General features: G+C 41.9%; 1 protein-coding gene across 6 annotated transcripts in view; it reads right to left on the bottom strand.

Moving 5' to 3' along the window:
* The window catches only part of AUTS2 (activator of transcription and developmental regulator AUTS2), a 1097126-nt gene that overhangs the window by 753934 nt on the left and 322786 nt on the right, over nt 1–20406 (bottom strand). Inside the window, exon 1 of one of the 6 annotated variants that reach the window (XM_033111215.1) lies at nt 7681–7869. The exons of the other annotated variants lie outside the window; for them this stretch is intronic. Coding sequence (XP_032967106.1) covers nt 7681–7728 — 48 coding nt within the window. The 5' untranslated portion in view covers nt 7729–7869. Of the gene's footprint in view, nt 1–7680; nt 7870–20406 lie in introns of those variants that run through there. 6 annotated transcript variants of the gene reach the window in all.

The raw sequence follows: 20406 nt of genomic DNA, 5'->3' as shown, positions 1-20406 counted from the left end.
TGAGCAATGTTGACCAAAGTGTTAACATCTCTTAAAATGTGTTATACACAGCTTTGGCACCCCCAGAATAAGTAGCAAAAACCGACAGAACTGGAAGAAAGAAGAGTCAAATTCCCAATTATAGTTGGAGACGTCAACAATTGATAGAACTACTGAACAGAAAATCATCAAAGATGGAGAACTCAACAGCACCATCAACCAACAGGATCTACTTGACATATACAGAACATTCTATTTCAAAGTAAAAGACACATTCTTTCCAAGTGCCCATGTAAACTATATCAAAATAGACCATATAATGGGCCAGAAAACAAACCTCAGCAAACTTCAAAGAATTCCAATCCTACAGAGTGTGTTCTCTGACAATTATGAAATCAAACTAGAAAATGATAACGATAACAGAAAAAAAAAATGTCTAAACACTTGGAAACAAAACTATAGAGAGCTCACCCAATATTAAAGAGAAAGTATAAATTGCCCAATAATTATTAAAGAAATAGATTTAATTATTTTAAAACTTCCAAAGAAGTAATTTCCATGCCCAGATGGGTTTTATTAGAACATTCTACACTGATATAGATAACTGAATATCTAACACTACATATAGACAATCTCTTCCAGAAAATACGTGAGCAAATATAAGGTGTGATCAAACAATATGGTGAATGTTTAAATTTAAAAATAAAAAAAACTTACTACAGTAAAAGACACATTGCTATTAATCCCCCTCAAAATACCACCCCTCACTTCAAACACACGTATACTATTGTTCTTGCCACTTTCTGAAGCAGTTCTGGAAGTGCTCTTTTGTGAGTCTCTTTAATTGCGCCGTCACATCTGCCTCGATGTTCTGAATCATTTTGACTTTGGGGAAGAGCGAGAAGTCACAAGGTGCCAGATCCAGTGAATAAGGTGGATGAGAACACACTGTAATGTTTTTTTGTTTGTTTGTTTTTATTTTTTTATTGGGGAAGGGGAAACAGGACTTTATTGGGGAACAGTGTATACTTCCAGAACTTTTTTCCAAGTCAAGTTGTTGTCCTTTCAACCTTAGTTGTGGAGGGTGCCGTTCAGCTTCAAGTTGTTGTCCTTTCAGTCCTAGCTGTGGAAGGCGCAGCTCAGCTCCAGGTCCAGTTGCCCTTGCTAGTTGCAGGGGGCGCAGCCCACCATCCCTTGCAAGAGTCGAACCGGCAACTTTGTGGTTGAGAGGACGCGCTCCAATCAACTGAGCCATCCGGGAGCTCAGCGGCAGCTCAGCTCAAGGTGCCGTGTTCAATCTTAGTTGCAGGGGGTGCTGCCCACCATTCCTTGCTGGACTTGAGGAATCGAACTGGCAACCTTGTGGTTGAGAGCCCACTGGCCCATGTGGGAATCGAACTGGCAGCCTTCAGAGTTAGGAGCACGGAGCTCCAACCGCCTGAGCCACCTGGCCGGCCCATACACTGTAATGTTTTGATTTGACAGAAATTGTCATGCACCAGAAGCAATGTGTGACACGGAGCCTTTCCATTGTGATCACAAAATACAGTTAATGCTGCTGCTGAGTGCCATCCAACAGAAAGGCAGGAAGTGGCGCGTCAAACTTTAGCAACAGTGTGTGACAAGTCTCAACTTGTGCGGTGCAGTTGGGTGTGAGCTATGGTTGAGAGAACGTGTGTTTTAAACTGTGCCATAAGTCATCCTCCATTATGACAATGCTCCGAGTCACACATCACTTCTGACAGAAATTTGACAGCAATTTCTGTCAAATCAAAACATTACAGTACGTCACCATCCACCTTATTCATGGGATCTGGTACCATGCGACTTCTGGTTCTTCCGTAAAGTCAAAATGATTCAGGACATCGAGTCAGCTATGACTGTGCAACTAAAGACACTCACAGAAGAGGACTTCCAGAACTGCCTCAGAAAATGGCAAGTACGATGGGATAAGTGTGTTCAAAGTGAGGGGGGTGGTATCTTGAGGGGGATTAATGGCAGTGTATCTTCTATTGTAATAAATTTTCTTTTATTTAGACAGTCACCATGTCGTTTGATCACACCTCGTACTTCAAATCCAGTTTATCAAACTAGTAATACCATAGTAACAAAACCATAACCAAAAAAAGAAAGAAATTAGGAATCAATATTTCCCAAGAATATAGATGCAAAAATCCTTAACAAAATATTAGTAAAATAATTCAGCAATATATGAAAATAATTACACACTGTGACCAAATGGGACTTATTCCAGAGATGAAGGGGTGATTCAATAATTGAAAAATCAAGCAATATAATCTATCATTTTAACAAGCTAAAGAAGAAAAATCAAATACTACAAGTCATTACAGAAAAAACATTTGACAAAATTCAACATCCATTAATAATAATAATAATTAAAAAACCTTAGAAAACTAGGAATAGGAAGGAACTTCCTGAATTTGATAAAAGGTCATCTACAAAAACCCTACAGAAGGAACTTCCTGAATTTGATAAAAGGTCATCTACAAAAACCCTACAGCTAAGATTATATTAAATGATAAAAGATTGAGTGATTTTCCCCAAAAGATGGAGAATAAGATATTCACTCTAACCACTGTTATGCTGCACAGAACTAGAAGTTCTAGCCAGTGCAACAAGGTTAGCCAGTGCAACAAGGCAAGGAAGTAAAAAAAAAGAAGAATTTATAGCTCGGAAATAAAAATATAAATCTGTCCCTATTTGCATTTGACATTACTGTCCATAGAAAATACAAAGGAAACTACAAATAAACCCCTAGAACTAATAAGTCCATTCATCAAAGTCACAGTATACAAAAAAATAATAAGTTATATTTCTATATACTAGCAATGTATACATGGAATTCAAATTAAAAATACAATACCATTGTAATTACTCAAAAAACAAAGTATCTAGTTAACAAAACATGTACAGGACTTGTATGCTAAATATCATACAATGATGACAAAAAGAAGTCAAAGAAAATCAAAATAAGTGGAAAGACATACTCTGTTCAGATAGAAAGACTTCACACAGTAAATTTTAAAATTCTCCCCAAATCAATATACTGCTTTAATGATGCAGTTCTTATTAAAATTCCAGGAAGATTTTTTTGTGAAGACAGACAAGATAATTCTAAAATTTGTATGAAAAATCAAAGGTAGTATTACAGCTAAATCAATTTTGAAATAAAGTGGGAGGAATCTCTAAAAAGGTGCAAGAGCAAGTAAATGGAGAAAGGGCAGTGTTTGAAACAAATGCTGCGTAACTGGACGTGCATACACAAAAACAAAACAAAAAAACCACCTTGACCTAAGTTCCACACCTTAAATAAAACTTACCTCTAAATGGATCGTGGACTTAAATGTAAAATATAAAATTGTAAAGGTTTTAGAATAAAAAAAAGTATAAGATGAAATCTTTAGGATCTAAGCAAAGTTCCTAGATTTGACAATAAAAGCAAGGCACATGAAGAAAATAAACCATAAATTGGACTTATCAAAATTAAAATTTTGCTTTGAAGAAAATGAGGATGAAAAAACAAGCTACAAATATTTGCAAACCACAAATCCAACAATAGATTAGCATCTAGGATATACTCGGACTTTTAAAAACTCAACAGTAACATAAAAAATTCAATTAGAAAATGGGAAAAGACATTTACTGAGCAAGAGATATTTAACAAGAGAAGATATTCAACTGACAAAGAAGCACATGAAAAGATGTTTAATGAACATCATTGGCTATTAGGGAAATGCCTATTAAAACCACAATGAGATATCACTGCATACCAACAGAATAGCTGAGAGAGAGAGAGAGAGAAAGAGAGAGGGAGAGGGAGAGAGAGAGAGAGAGAGAGAGAGAGAGAGAGAGAGAGAGAGAGAGAGAGAGAGCGCGCGCGCGCACGCGCGTGCAACAGTAACCACCAAATGCTGGTGAAAATGTGGAGAAATTGGATAACTACACTACATTGGAGAGAATACGCAATGGTAGAGACCCTATGGAAGACAGTTTGGTAGCTTCTTAAAAATGAAATATGCTACCCAGAAATTGCACTCGTGGGCATTTATCCCAGAGAAAAGAAAACTTATGTCTACACCAAAACCTGTATGCAGATGTTCATAGCACTTTTATTTGTTAATAAAACTGCAAACAACACAGATTTCCTTCAATGGGGGATAATTAAACAAACTATGGTGATCCAGATCATGGAATTCTACTCAGAAACAACACACAACTTAGGAGGAAATGTCCAGAGAACCATGCTGAGTGCAAAAGGATAATCCCAGAAAGATACACAGTGTATGATTCCACTGATAGAACAGTCTTGAGAGGACAAAATTTACAAATTGGAGGAACAAAATGAGTGGTTGCCAGGAGCTCCTGAGTGGGCGTGCAGGGCTGGGAGGAAGGTGGTATGGCTCTAAAAGGCTGACAGGGAGACCCTCTGGTGATACTACTGTGTGTATCCTGAGTGTATCAGTGTCCGCGTCCTGGGTGTGACATACTTTCACACAATGTCACCACTGGGGGACTCGGTAACAGGCACGTGGGATCTCTGTATTATTTCTTACAACTGCATATGCAATTGCCAAAGTCAGATACTACCAATAAATGTAGAAGCAGGATTCAAACTGCCTGCCTGCCTGACTCCCCCCAAATGTCATGGATTTACTCCAGAGCATTCAGAGAATAATGGAGCATCTGCTAGGTGCCCATACTAGGGATTCATAAAATGGACAACACAGTTTTGTATCTGTAGGGGCTTATGGTGCTATAGAGAACACATATTGGTGAATAATTCCAATCAAATGCAATCTTTCCAATCAATTCCAATCAAATGTACATCCAAGGCCATGCGCTAACACTGCTCAGGGATATCGAGTGAGGATTGCTAGACAGAGTGGGCAGCCATTAACCAGCAGGGGTCTGAGAGACTCAGACTGCCCTTTTAACAAGATCGTTCTAGCAGTTGGTCTCAGAGCACGGGAAGGTGTCACGAACAGCAGCATGGAGAGAAATGACGAGGCTCCTTGTCAGAACAAAATCAACGCGGGTCCTCTGGGAAGGCCCACAACCAGCCGGCTAGCAATGCCTTTCCAATGCTAGGAAGCACACAAGAGGAAGGAAAGGTTTGTTTAAGGAACAAGAAATTAACTGCATTTTAGAATGCTGCATTGGAGGTATCTGTTGCACTTCAAGACAGATATCTAACTAATCAATTAAGTACATGTCTCTGCAACTCAAGAAAGAGATTAGAGCAGTGTTAAGAGATTTTGGAATAATCAGTTATAGGACATTGTAAAACACATGAAAACAGGAAACTGTTCAGAGAAATTATGAGAAGGGGGAAAAGGGATATGAGGAACTTAATTCAAGTAAGCAGTGTTTTTGAAGAAATGATGTCTGGGTAGCAACATAATTCAAAAAAGAGGTAACTCAAATAATTTAAATAGAAATACAGAGGACCGTGCTTGTGGGGATGGCGGTGGTACAAGAGATCTTTGTTTTACTATAATTTTCGAAAGGGATCAGAATCCTGATGTTCACAGGGAAGTAACACTCTCCTGGGCCAATGTTGTTGATAATGCGTTACTTGATTTAGTCTATGTTGCTCAGTATTTAAGACTGATTAAATCATGTTCTTAAATGTCAAACTAGGCAATGGCTGATTATTGAAGGTATCATGTAATGCATTTTCTTATACTTATAAACCAACTTCACAGAAGAAGTATCTTTCCAATTATTACAAGTTCACATCATTGTTTGAAAATGGAAAGTGGGGTTTCTCTTTTGCCTTTTTCTAAGTTATTGGAAGAAATTCCAAATTAACCACCCGTTAAAAGAATGGCTTTTGGGGAAAAAAAATGGGAAAGAATGATATAAATGTGTTTTTCAAGCACCTGTGTCCCTGAGTGTACACTAATTAAAGCTTTTTACCTTCCCAGATGAAACTAAACTCATTTCAATGAATTTTGGGGGAAGAAATCTCCAGAGTGAGTTTAAAAAATAAACCATTGTGAAGAAACAAAAAAGTTCTGCTGAGAATCATGAGGATCTAGAACAGCAACCATAAGCATGCCCCCCTCCAAAAACAAGATTTTTTTTATTTCTCATTTTCCCCCATCCCAGTAAAAGAAGGATATTCTTTAATTGGCAATGGAGCCTTACATTATTTAGCTTTACATTACACCCATGTCTTGATATATGAATGCATGTTCTTCTTCTTAGGTTGCTAAAGAAAATAAATAAATAACAGAATATTATCATTCAAATGAAGCAGTTAATTTAATGTTCCCCTTCTTTTCCTTTTCATGAAGATCATTTCTCAAAAGTTTTTCCCCTTTTAACAATAGTTTACTGTCATTCCTTAACTGTGAGTTTCAGGTTCTATGGCAGGACATTCGTGGTGAAAGGAAACAGTTAAGGAGGTAAGAGTACAGTTTTAATTCATCAAAATTTCTAACAGCAAACAATGGGTTTGCTCAAAGGAAAGTAATCCCCTGAGGGAAAAAGTAAATCCCAAAACAAGATGATAACCTTTCCCAACCTGTAAACAAAGAGATAATATTTTAATTATAATAGTTTTAATAGTTAATAATGCAAGTGGGTTTAAAATGGAGGATAAATCTTTTCAGTAAAAATACTGTGTTTTCATTACGTGTAAAGAACAATTGCCAATATAAAAACATAGCAGAAACAAATACATACAGAAAACATAATGCAAGACAAATGAGCCCAAAGTGTACCAATTTCTTTTTTAAACTAGAGGAATGGAGAAGGGATTTTTAAAATGTGCTTATGCATATAATCGTAAGAAGTATGAAGATAGTCATAACAATTTTCCATCATGCCACATCATGATTCTATTCTCTAGGACCACAGATCAAATCTACAGTCAATATGCCAATGTTTTCAACAAGCAAATCAAGAAAGGAAAGATTTCAAAATGGAGGCATTTCAGAATCCTCCTGGAAACCTTACTGCTAATCCGATACATTCCCCTCAGGGTAAGTAACACATGTGGATCCAGAATGAAGAAGATGGCCGACAGCCCCAGTAAGAGAAGGCGTGTTAGAAGTCCACACATCTCTCCTCAAAGCCTACAAACGGTATGTTCAAATATAGAACTATAACATCAAAATTTCAGAAGCAACCAAAATTTACTGCTTCCCTAAAATATAACCCCTGACAGACAGTAAAGTGATAGTGTCATATGTGGTCAGCCAAAATGATGGGAATTCTTTCTATACTCAAACAACATTGCAAAGCTCTTCTTACAGGAGGGAGCAAAGTCAGTCAAAGAAAAAAGAAACTTCTGACTAAGGGAAGTTATTGTCAATTTCTTTCAGAACTAAAAATGCATCAAGCTTCATAAATACTCCTCTTGAAAAGTCTCTACTCAAAAACCAGCCTTCCTTTCCTGTTAGTACAGTTTCATTGTTTTTCTTTAAACTCTAAATAATGCCTCTGGAGCAGGGTTTGAAGATTTCTTCCTGTTGGTCGGTTGCAATGCAGCAATGTCAGAACGCAAGCACCGAGCCTGTGTTTCATCCAAGAATCATTACGGCAGAGGAAACACATTCACAAATAAAACTTCCAGGCTCATTTGCTTCCCCCAGTAGCCAGAGTAGCCCGACAAATGAGAAGCTTGGAGGAGGTGGCAGGTTTCCCTTGGGAAAAGAAAACATATTGACTTACCTTCTCTGCATACTTGAACTTAACATAGAACCAGCTTGACTTGATCATTCTCTCACCTCCTCCCCTCAGAGGAAAAGAAGATGAAACAAATAAAAAATAAAAAGAGGGAAAGAAGAAAAACAAACAAACCAAAAAAACAGTATAGTGCTGAAGAAAAAGCGGAGTTTCAGCCAAGGCTTCTTTCAGATGCTGAGTTTTCCAAAGGATGACAAGTATTCAAACACAGTAGGGTAAAGGAGAACGACCCAGGGAAATGCACTCTTGCTAGTCCGGCCCTTGCCCTCGTGCTCCTGGACACCTTCCCTTAGAGCCTAGAACACTGTGTGTGATCTCGCTCCGGAAACTGCTCCAGACCTGCCCTGCCAGCTGCCGGCCTCCCTCCCTCGCTCGCTCCCTCCGTGTGGTTCTCTTGGCTGGCTGACAGCAGAATTCCTCAAATGGACTCTCGCTGCCTTCCTCACAAATGGCACATGTCAGTGAAGGCGGGGGGCAGGCCTTGGCCCCGGACGGTCCCAGAAGGACAAGCTTCTGCCCCCGCCCCTCTCACCCCGAGATTAATAATGAATTCCAGCACGCCTCCTCAGGACACAGATTAACACCTGTCCAAACATTATTCTGACAAGAGCTTTTGTCTAGGAAAAGGACTCTGCCACAGCTACAGCTGTAACCCCATGAGCCCCAAAACAAGCCCAGGAGCTGACCTTTCTCCATGCCTACAGAAGATTACGACAGGAAAATCAGTCCAGTCTCTTTAGCACAAAGTGACTACGAATCCATTTTAAAGTCTCCAGCTGAAACAACATCTTTCAACCTCTTGTAGTCAGAGAAAGAGAAACTGGGGCAGTTTTCTCTTGCTATTCCCTATTACTTCTACTAGCTGCCAAAACAGTTTCTGGTCATTCAGCCTCAGGAGTTAACAGCTTGCGAAAATGATTGACATTTTATACTTACTTTTTATTTTTTCCCCCCAGAAATGTAAAGACAGTGTTTTTATTTTTGTCTTACTACTATTAACTCATTCAACCTCCAAGATGTCAAGAAAAAGTGTAAAACAGCATCAGCACCCCCTTTACAAAATGCCAGAAACAGATAAAGTAGAGAAAAGGAGCTAAGACGTAAGCGCATGGCTTCAGCGTGTGTGAATGCCAGACCAACACCACTGCACTGAGGGCAACGTGCTGGGAACATTCTGCGGGCAGCGCAGTGGGGAAAGCGGATTCTCGACTCTTTCACGGGATGGCACCTCTCGTCCCTACTTCCCACACCCCTAACCCAAGTAATAAATATTTATTTATCAAATATAAAATAATTAAGATTAACCTGGATTTCCACAAGAAAAGATTCTCAGCATCACTAATCACCAGGGAAAAGCAAATAAAAACCACCTCATTCCTGTTAGAATGGCATCATCAATAAATCAACAAACAACAAGTGTTGGCGAGGATGTGGAGAAAAGGAAACCCTCGTGCACTGTTGGTGGGATTGCAAATTGGTGCAGCCACTATGGAAAACGGTTTGGAGTTTCCTCAGAAAATTTAAAATAGAATCATCATATGACCCAACAATTCCACTTCTGGGAATTCATCTGAAGAAAACAAGAACAATAATTTGAATAGATATCTGCATCCCTATGTTCACTGCAGCACTGTTTACAGTAGCCAAGATATGGAAGCAACCTAAATGTCCATTGATAGACGACTGGATAAAGAAGAGGTAGTACATATATACAATGGAATACTACTCAGCCATAAAAAAGAATGAACTCCTGCCATTTGCTACAGTGTGGATGGACCTAGAGGATATTATCCTAAGTGAAATAAGTCAGAGAGAGAAAAACAAATACACATGATTTCACTTATATGTGGAATCTAAAAAACAAAACAAATGAATAAACAAAAGGAAACAGAAACAAACTCACAGGTACAAAGAACAAACTGATGGTTGTGAATGGGGAGGAGGAGTGGATGGGCAGAAAACAGGACGGGGCTTAAGAAGTATAATTCCAGTTATAGAATAAGTCACGGGATGTAATGTACAGCACAGGGAATAGAGTCAGTAACATAGTTACAACTCTATCCGGTGACAGATGGGTACTCGACTTACTGTGGTCTAGTAAGGATTGAATCACTATGTTGTATACCTGACACTAATATAATATTGTATATCAGCTATAATTAAAAAAAAATTAATTAAAATAAAATAAAAACAGTTCTCTCTGGCAGCTAAAAAAAATTCATTGGATTTAAAAGTAAACTATGGGATGCTGTAAACTACCCCCATCTGAAAAAAGGAGAGAAACAGATGATATTATCAGCCTATACTTTTCAAAATGATTTGAATACAGAGCTTGAAATATTTCACCACTCAGTTGCTTTGTGTCCACTATTATTCCTAAAATTGTATGGAGCAATGAAGCCAGTATGTTGTTCAAATGAGCACCTTTTCCTGCCAATCAGAAGGGTCAGAGCCCGTGGGGTGCGTACACCTTTCACATCCGCAAATGGCCGGGTACGCGTGTGGACCATCACCTCATGTCTCTACCTCCATGTCATAGAAGCACCAGCCTTCCATCCCTGCAGACCCTTCATCTGAGGCTCAGTCAAGGTGTTTGAGAGCATAACACTTCCTGAGGCCTAAATGTCACTGACTTAATGTCTTTATGGAAAAGGGACATGCTTCCATTTTTTAAGCTGCTATTACGGTCAGGCTAAGCAATAGCTTCATTTTAGCATTCAAAACTTCAGGCTGATTATCCCTGACAAGCCGTCCTAAACACTAGATCCCTACATCACAATAATTATAAACCTTCTCACACTGTTTTTGAAGAAGCATGTTCCTCTCTACCCACCCTAACATTCAAATGCAAGGCAGCCACACAAGTGCAGATAAAAGTTCATGTTGAGATTGACAGCAAGAGTGTGGAAACTCATCCCCTAAGACCATGTCCATAACAGATCTCAGCGGATGTTATTTGAGTTAACAAGTGAAGCTGTAAATCATTTAGGAGGTGAGAGTCAGTGGAGTTCACACCAGAAGTCCTTTAATCCTCCTGAGAACAATGGCTCTAGTCTCAATTCCCTGAAGTCTTTCCAGCATCCAGGTGTTCTTCCTTCTAGAACACACTTCTCTTCCCCCGTCACATCACTTAACTCATACCCTCTCATCCTTTAGCTTGGCACTTCGTTGTGACTTCCTCCAAAGAGGCCTTCCTTACTCTCATCCCCACGTTTGGGTTGGGTACATCTGTAGCATACTGAACTTCGCCCCTTCTTAGCACTTACCATACAACATTCTTGTTGCCTGTTTACTTCTCTGCATCTCCCTTAGAGTTGGAGGCCTTTTGAGAGGAATTCACCAATCTGCCTCAATCACAGTTATAGCCTGTGACTGACTCGGCAGCACACTCAGTTTGAATGTGTTGGATGGATGGATGGCTGGATGGATGGATGGCAGACAAAGTTAGATCATATGGCAAGAATTGGGATGACACAATGCATGTAAAGTCCTTAGCACATTTTCTCTAACATGTTCAATTCTTGATAAATGTTTGCTATCATTGTAGCCCTGAGTGGGGAGAGGTTGAAACTGCCACCAAGGGGACAAAGAAAGCAACTCAGTAAATGTATTAATGGGCAACACTGGAAAAGCCAAGAGACGTTGAGCCCCACTTATATGCAGAAATCTAAAAAAAACAAAACAAATGCATATAGTAACAGTCAGAGTTGTAATCCTCTCAAGTAGAACATAAAGGAATAAGAGCGGGCAGACAGCTGAAGTGCCCCTGGGAGAAGACGGGCAGAAGTACAAGTGCCTCAGAGAACCAACAGCGTGGCGAGAGCGTGGTGAGGGGGTTACACATGTAATGCAGGCTGAGTAAGATACGAAGTGAGGCCAGAGGGGCTTGTGGTCGGAGAGAAGAAGGGGGTGCACAGGGCCTCACAGGAACGATGGCACGGGGAGGGGAAGATGACAGTGACCGCTGACCAACTGGACTTACAGACATGATGGCAAAACATCCTCTCTTTAGGACAGAGTATGAAAGACTGGTTTTTTGAAGGTCAATTCATTTCCTTCAAATAGTAAATCCAAATGCTCATGGAAAGGGAGTAAGTACGATAATAAAAGATTCCAAAAACCTAGAATTTGGAGAGTCAAGTAATTAGACTCATTCACAGGCTAGGGAATATGCTACCTGGGAAAGGACTTTAAGAGTTCATGAAATCATTAGTGTCTAACTTTTAACATGAAGTTCCCTTTTAAGTAAAAAGAAAACATGAATAACCCATTTTATAATATATTGCATTTTAGCACGTATTCACTGATTGAAGAAACACAAAATGTAAGAATTTAATCATGCTTTTTAATGAATTGCTACCATCCCTTCTAGAAACACTTAAAAATAAAGTATACAGATAGGGTAGCACATGCGACCTATTTAGTGATAAACCTGATAAACAGACTGTGCTCCCAGGATGGGAACTGATCTGGATCAAAAACCAGGATGAAAGAAGGGAAGCACCAAGAGGTGAAGTGACTTCACCAAGGTCTCTAGCTGGTCTGTGGCTGAGCTGGGTCTAGATTCCCTGGCTCCTTGGTCGAGAATCATGCTACTGCACATATGAGTATCCTGAAAATACTGGTAAGACAATGGCTGAGTTATAAATGTCAGGTAACATAGTATGATCATGGAACAGTGAGAATTAATAATAGAATACAAATTCTCTTAGAGTCAAGGGGAGAGAAAATAAAATTGCTATTTATCTCCTTCCACCGAAAATCTAATATTTGCATGAATATATGTTTAATAAGAGGTCAGGAAAGAGATGGCGCTAAATGCAGGAGGTACAGCTTTGGCTGTGTTTGATTAAAGCGTCAGAAAAGAGGGGGCGGGGGATAAGAGTTGGTAGGGGCTGGGGGAAGGCTGCACTGCGAGCGAGTGCAATGCCACAGGCAGTGCTTACATGTAAGAGCGGTGGAGACGGAAGGACGTCGGCCCCAACATGCCAAATGCTGCTATAGCTAGTCACACTTAGCCCTCTGATCACTGCAAGTTCCCCATCTGTGAAGTGCGGATAAACAAACCCATCTGAAAATGAGGATACCTGTGAAAGTTAAATGGGCTTATAGTTGTCAAGCAGGTAACACAGCTCCAGGCTCACAATCTGAGCTGGATAAAAGGTAAAGACAGTGCCGCCTTCCATTACATCACAACCTCTTAACCTTTGCTTAGTAGCTACTGTCAGCCGGAAATACGACAGAAACATCACTTCTCAGACTTCAGTCAGAAACCTCACCTGCTATGACAGAGCCTCAATCATCCTGATTAGATTCAAAGCCTGACCTGCCGCAGAAAGGAAGGGAGAAGACCTTAAGTCACCCTGGTGAGCCTGGGTGAGCAGTTGCCTGGTGAGCAGAAGTGCTGAAAGGAAGGCTTGTGATGAAAGTGTGTTCTCAAATAAAAATATGGCTGCTGTTTTATCTTTACTGTTTATTGGAGAAATAGAAGTTCACAAGACCATACACAGAGATATAACAAACTAGCAATTGAACCCTTTTAACAACTAAAACTACAACCAAGACAGGTTTCTACCTACAGAAACTCCTTTTCATTTCCTGGCATAAACTTCTTCTCCTTCCAACTCCCACCGCCTTTTTTGGTTTTGTTTTAAACAGTTGACTGTTAAAATGGAATAATATGTGTGGAAGAACTGCTTCAGCTTCACTAAAAGAGCTCTATTTCCATCGCAGCTATGCCTGGAAAACACCATTTCCTCTGCCACGGCACCTGAACACTTGTTGAGAGAGGCTGAAGAGGTGTGACGGACTGTCCAGGACTGTCCCTGTTCTCAGCAAACAGGGTGGGCATAGCTCTCACAAAACCTTCCGAAGGATTCGCGGATCTGCCAGACCCTGCAGGACTCTCCCGCCTTCGTAAGGGCGCGTCCTCCATCCTCCGCTAGGAACAACTCCTCCTCTCGGCTTCAACCCTATCCGCGCCCAAGCAAGCACATGCATTTATGCACATGCTCTGCATGCAAACCACACACATGCACGCACACACGCACACACACCTTTGCTTAACTCATATTCTCATCTGGGACTTCAACTCTCTACAAAAGCTTCCCCTAACCCTCCAAGGAAGAGTTTGCCAATTAAACTGCTCAGAAGTTTAGCTTAACAGTAAAGCAAATTACAAAGGGAAACCAGCTGAATTGTAAACAGAAAGGTTTCTATCCTTCACTCTGCTATTCAGCAGGAAAGCAAGCCTCATGTTCCTTCCTTCTCTTACACTCCATGATAAATGTGTGCTTCCGGAAACCCTTCAGGGACAGGAGGAGTCGCCTCAGTGAGCACTCAGAGGGCAGAATCATGCCTGTGTTATCTGCATCTGACCTGCACTCTGCTGAGAAGAGGCACAGCGCCTCGCGGACAGGAGCCCGGGCCCACCGCCAGGAACGGACTCCCACGGCACCACTCCAAGCAAGGCCATTTCCAGAGGCCTTGAGGGAAAAAGGCCAGAGCCCCATTTAGGAGTCTCAGGTGGCAGAAAGGTCTGGACAAGGCATAGCCCTCCTGTGTGCAGGCTGCAGGACAGGGACGCCGCACAACGCCAGCTCCAGGGCCGCCCGCCCTCTGAGGAGCCTGCCCCTGGATGATGTTCCTCCCGGGTCACAATCACCAGCCGGGGAAGCCAGCTCCAGCGATTACAGCGATTATAGTGTCAGGGTCGCAGGGATGATCTGCGATGCTTTGATTCCTGGAGGTTCTATGAGTTGTTTTCTCCTCAGAGCTTTCCAAACAATCCCAGCAAAGCCACTGTTCCAGGCTGGGTGAAACCAGGGCAGGAAGAGCAGCAGAGCCGCACAACCTGGCTGCTGCCCCCACACACGCTGTGTGTGAAGCACGTCCCAGTTACTCATTTCTCTAGAGGGAAATGTGTCCAGCTGGTTAAACTAGCTGAATATACTGACTCTGTCTGACATTAAGGGCCCAGGAAATTTGAGCTAAGAAAGCATATTGGAAGCTGTCCATATTTTCATTGCTACAAAGGAATAGATGACAGATGCCCATACAGAAGGAAAGCTATCTACTGGAAAGAAGTTATCAGAATATACTGAGATTACAACTGGGAACAGGACCAATGCTGATGAGATTTTTCTAAAAGGTTCCTACCATGTTGCCCTGAAAATGAGACCTAGCCGGACAATCAGCTCTAATGCATCATTTGGAGCAAAAATTAACATAAGACCGGTATTGTATTATATTATATTATACCTAGTATTATATTATAGCCGGTATTATATTGTATTATATTATATATTATATATTATATTATATTATATTATACCTGGTCTTATATTAATTTTTGCTCTAAAAGATGCATTAGAGCTGATTGTCCGGCTAGGTCTTATTTTCAGGGAAACACAGTACGAATACATACTCTACGACTTATTTTAAAATGTAAAAATATCTAAGCTCTGACCTAATCACCTTGTCTATATCTAAAATGTACATGTAAAAACACTCAATACCAAGTGACAAAAGCTGCATCTTTCCCTTTGACTTCAGAACTTGCCAAAGACGAAGAGAACTTCTACAAAAACTCCACACCAGTGGGATCTCATTGTTTCCGGTTATATTAGCGCACTTTTTAGAGGCCCTAGTGAGCAAGCACAAAACTTAAAGATTTTACCAAAATAAGGCAGCCTCTGGCATGCAGAAAGAGATGACCAGGAGTACCTACTGAGGAATTTGCACAGGCGGGAGAGCACTGAGCATGCTCCATGAGGGATACAAGAAGGAACGGCACCTGCGAGCGCGTGCACACACACCCAATCCCTTCCTGAAATGACATGGCGGTCCGGTTGGGGAGACTGGAAAATGACTTATGACTTCCGATTATAAAACAGCAAATCCCAGAAGTGCAAATCAATACACCACACACAGGCGTTGATGAGCCCCCAGAAGGCAGTAAGAGAGGGACTAGAGGTAGATGGAAAAGACGTCTATGATAAAAGAGCCTTGAAAAAAACATAGAAGCTGATTTGGTCAAGGAAAGGAATAAGACATGGCAGGTAAGAAAAACAGAAAATACCAACCTAAGAAACCTAAAACTGTGTGCTTTCCCATCATATAAATTGCACTGATTAACTGTGCTTATGTTCACCTCCCCTCTGCATCAAATGTCTTTGAAATATGACTAATACTGAGTGAAGGCTGGCGTTGTGTCTTTCTAAAAATGTGTGTATATACATATACATACTTCAATACAACTCTACTCATATAACTACTTCCTTAGCACATGGAATTACAAAGATAAATGGCAGCCAAGTTATTTTAACTGCTTTTGCAATATGAATTCAGAATGATTATAATTACCGTTTCTCTTTTAAAATGAGGTTTTGTTCTTTAATATTCATTGACTACTAGCTTGCTTCCCACACACAACACATTATTTACCCTACAGTGGCTTGGTGCATCAATTATGGTAATAGTTTGTGAATAACATTCACATTATGGAAAAATCAGCCTGGTTCCTTAGTTCTCCCTCTGGAAAACTGTCATAAACATATGTATCATCTGCCTCTTCTTAGTGCAGCAATTAGTAATTAGAGCAGCATATACTTCTTTAAGCAAAGAGGGAAACAGACCTGAAATGTCATCTTTCCAAATGTTCTTAGGATGTTGTCTAAAACCATTTTGTTTAAACTCTAGTTGAAATGAAGAAAATGCATTTTGACAAAATGAAAAATCATCACTAATAGCATACTAGATGTGGAAATCAGACAAAGCATCTCTCAAATAACATCACCTACTGAACAAACAATTCCTTCTTCATCCAGATGAGACTAGAAATGGACCTGAATGAGGCCCTGTGAGGCAAGCCAGGCCTGCACTGAACCCCGTCTCACCATTCATTCCCCAGCTCGGTTGGACATTTATGCACCGAGTGCCTGCTCTATAGCAGACACAGAACTTGGTTCTGTAGCAACCTAAATGATTAACACAAAATATTTTTTCTCAAGAAGGTCCTTTGTAGTGAGGGAACTAGAAATATTAATCAATACAATTTAGTACAAAGTATACAGATTTTAAAAAAAGATTTTTAAGATATAAAAACAGTTCAAAGAAGAAAATCATTTCTGTCGGCAGGAAAGGAGGTAAGAGAGAACTTTATCAAGACCTAACCTGCTGAACTGCAGTGACAAATTACACTAGATTTTGGGATTCCCAAAGAAGAGTAATCCTGGGTGACCACAATTCCCAGCTCCAAACACGAGAATGAAGAGTCAGGAGGATGTGAGCATCAGGAGATACTGACATTTTCCAGGTCACTCAGTACTTAGCGTCACTGACCCCTGATATTTAACAACAACTCATTTGTAAAGTGAAGACAATTGAATACTACCAAGACTTTCTGACAGGACTGATAAGGCTATTCTCCAAGCACCTAGCAGAGTTTCCGACACTGATAGGCTCCCAATAGCTGTTGAAACATTAGCACCTTACTGAAACCAAGAAAATGACTATTAAAAAAAAAAAGATAACAGGAATATAATAAGACTTTTAAAAAGCAGAAAGGCAAACAATAGCAGTCATGCGACAGGGGAGAGGAAGAGACCATGAAGACTAACCACTGTACAGGGCTTTGTTCTTCCACATGTCCCTACAAGTCTGACCACTTGCGGGCCTAGAATTTCAGAGGCAATAGGCAAAATGTGTGATGACTGAGTATTAAGAGAAGGCCCGCCGTTCCCTGTGTATAGGTGGGACGTGAGCATTTACATTCAGTCCAGGAGAGCTCTGGGTCACATATCACAGGGGCATCTAGAATACAGGTCCTCTCTAAATGTCACTTCTCACAGTGGCCGCCCCAGCCTGCCTCTTCCTAATGCCAGAGAGAGACAGGCTGCCAAAAAACGATCCAGTCACATGTCCCACTAGCGGCACATGACCAGTTATTCTTCCAGGAAGTCCTGACAGAAGGTCTAACGCACTGGCTCTTCAGGTGGCCCCAGACCAGCAGCAGCAGCATTTCCTGAAGATTTGTTAAAAGTGCAAATTCTCAGGCCTTCCACACCTACCGAATCTGAAACTTTGGGTGGGCTGGGTGGGGCCCAGGAGTACATTCACTGAGCCTTCTAGGTGATTCTGATGTGGGTTAATGTTTGAGAATTACTGATGTGGTGTGATGTCCTAGTTACAGAGTGGGGGAAACTGAGGCCCAGAGAGAAGATCAGGGAGTGACCTGATTCCAGAGACAAAGTCTCAGACTCCCAGCCCTTCATTCTCCACACAACACTGCCTGTGTGGACACCTAGGAGGGATGAGTCCTGGCTGAAAGCTTTTCTCTACGCCACTTTGCCCGAATGTGCCCTCCTTGACTCCAGTGGAGGCTTCTGTGGCATAGGGCACAAGGGAGGGAAGCCAAACAGCCCATGGCTCAGCCCCATGAAACAGCACCAGAGGCAAGTACTGACTCACCTTCCAGAACAGAGGCCCTCAGTAGAGGGCCACATAGAAAATACTTGAGGCTTTGCAGGCCAAACAATCTTTGTCGCAATTATTCCACTCTGCCATCCCAGCTCAGAAGCAACCACACAAAGTATGTCAACAAAGGGGTGTAGCCATCCATGTTCCTTGTGAAACTTGATTTACGAATCAGACACCAGGTCCGGTTTGCCCAGTGGGCTGTGGTGTGCTGACTGCTGTGGTACAAGGCGGGTGGCACAGAACAGCCGACCGATAAACACCGGGTTGAACAAATACGCCACAGAAGGGTGGGGCTGGTTGCTGCCTACGCTCCTCAGTGTCGCCCACCCATCTCTCTTTTCTCGTTCAGCACCCCGCCTCGGCAGCGTGACACGCACGCCTCGTGTCGGCTACACCTGCAGGAGGATGGAGGGCCAGCAGCTAGCCCACGCCCACCTGCCCGGCCGCGTGCCCTGGCGCCGGGCTGCTCTGCCAGGAGAAGGCAGAGACTTCTGTGACATGCAAGAAGCACAGGCCGCTCACTAAGCCACGTGCCCTTGGAACTGACCCCACAGGCGAGGGCTGCTCTCTGGTCTGTACACACACGTCCTCGGTCTCCTGCTCGTCTCCACGCTTCTCCTCATCTAGAGCCCATGGCCACCATGAACAATTACTGCACACGTCTCCATGGTTCTTCAGCCCAGGAACAGTCTCCACGTGATTGCAACTATGAACCCTTATCAGAATCAAAACAATTTGAGAGTATTCCCCAGATATGTAACTGTTTATGTGCCACTGATGGACCGTGCAGATTCCAAAATATTCAAAAAATAAGTTAAAAGGTGATAAAGATAAAATGAACACAATTTTAAATGTTTTACCCAACATAACGGTGTTAGCTAGTATCTCAAGGTCCCCCTTAGGGCAAGGTAAATCATTAATAATCATGAATATAACTGAAGTTCACAGTCTCTTTTTATAATTTCAATTCGTGGGCGACCTTCCTGTGCAACATGATGACGCCGGGGCTGAGTGTGACTAGTGATACGTTGGTAAGGAGCTCCGGAAAGCACAGGAGGGTCAGCTCTGCCGCTTTCCTGTCCCTTGTGCTTGTTTCCTCATTCCACTGTTCCTTTAAAGGAAATTTTTAAAATCACTTGTCCTTTTTATGATTTGTTTAAAGTAAACAGAATCCAGTAACCCACTCTATGAGTCACACAAACTGGAACATGTCCACGACCCAGTGAGTAAAAAGCCCCAGGAATCTGCCGTTTTGTGAGACTTCCACTGTCCCCTCAGGACACCTGCACAGCTCACAGGCTGAGTGACAGGGTACTGTCACCTCAGATAGTAAATATCAGTAACGTCCAATGTGTCTTCCTTAAAGATCACAATAAATCTAAATATAATTTCTACTAGTTTTTCCTGTGCTCCAATGGATTATCCTAAATGTCCTGTGTGTAGGGGGGCGGGGGGAGGTTGGAGACACACAGCCCACCTGAGAGGTCCACTCTAGGTCCGTGTTTCTCAACTACAGGGGCCCTCGGTCATAAAATCCAATAGTGGGCACTCACCAGCATGTCCTCATGAATGTGTGAGAAAAGGCAACATGAGGGTGTACTGCATATAACAGGGTGCTGCGTGGTACCACTCCTGAAACTGCTCCACGTGTCTGTGTGCATGGAAGCACGGGTGTGTGAGGTTCCTGCCTGTGTCTCTGTGAGCACACACACGTGATCATGATCAAACTGCATGTCTAATGTGGGCATTGGGACAAAAAGGTTTTGAACGCCATGCTCTAGACAATGGAACTCCTCAGGCTGAGAGGCCAGCTAAAACACTCGGGAAGGAAGGCAGAGCACTAACTGTAGCATTTTGGAAAGGCCACTAGGCTTACCTTAGATTCGCAACGGAATGCCAGTTCTGTGCTTTCCTGGTGTGTCGTCAGGAAAGACAATCTCAAGGCCCTGCTCTCTTTACTTACAAAGTGGAGGTGATACCTACTTTCCGAGGTTGACAGGAGACCCCCTGGGAATCAGGCGGTCCCCAGCACTGAGCAGGTACTGATGGCCGAGGCTGGTTTCCCCCTCAAGCGCAGAGGCGTCCGTAGCACCCTGCTGCAGAAGCTTAGTGAAACATGACGCAGACCAGGACAAAGCTCTGCGCAGAGGTCACGGCGCTCTCACAGGCAGGCCCTACAGTAGCCTAAGAAAGGATGTCTGTGAAGGAACCATACACCTAGAAACCAAGGAC

The sequence above is a fragment of the Rhinolophus ferrumequinum genome, chromosome 7, assembly GCF_004115265.2.
Source record: "Rhinolophus ferrumequinum isolate MPI-CBG mRhiFer1 chromosome 7, mRhiFer1_v1.p, whole genome shotgun sequence".
NCBI classification, from domain to species: Eukaryota; Metazoa; Chordata; class Mammalia; order Chiroptera; family Rhinolophidae; genus Rhinolophus; species Rhinolophus ferrumequinum.
Note: the sequence above shows the minus strand (reverse complement) of the source record. Positions and strands in the feature narration are given on the sequence as shown.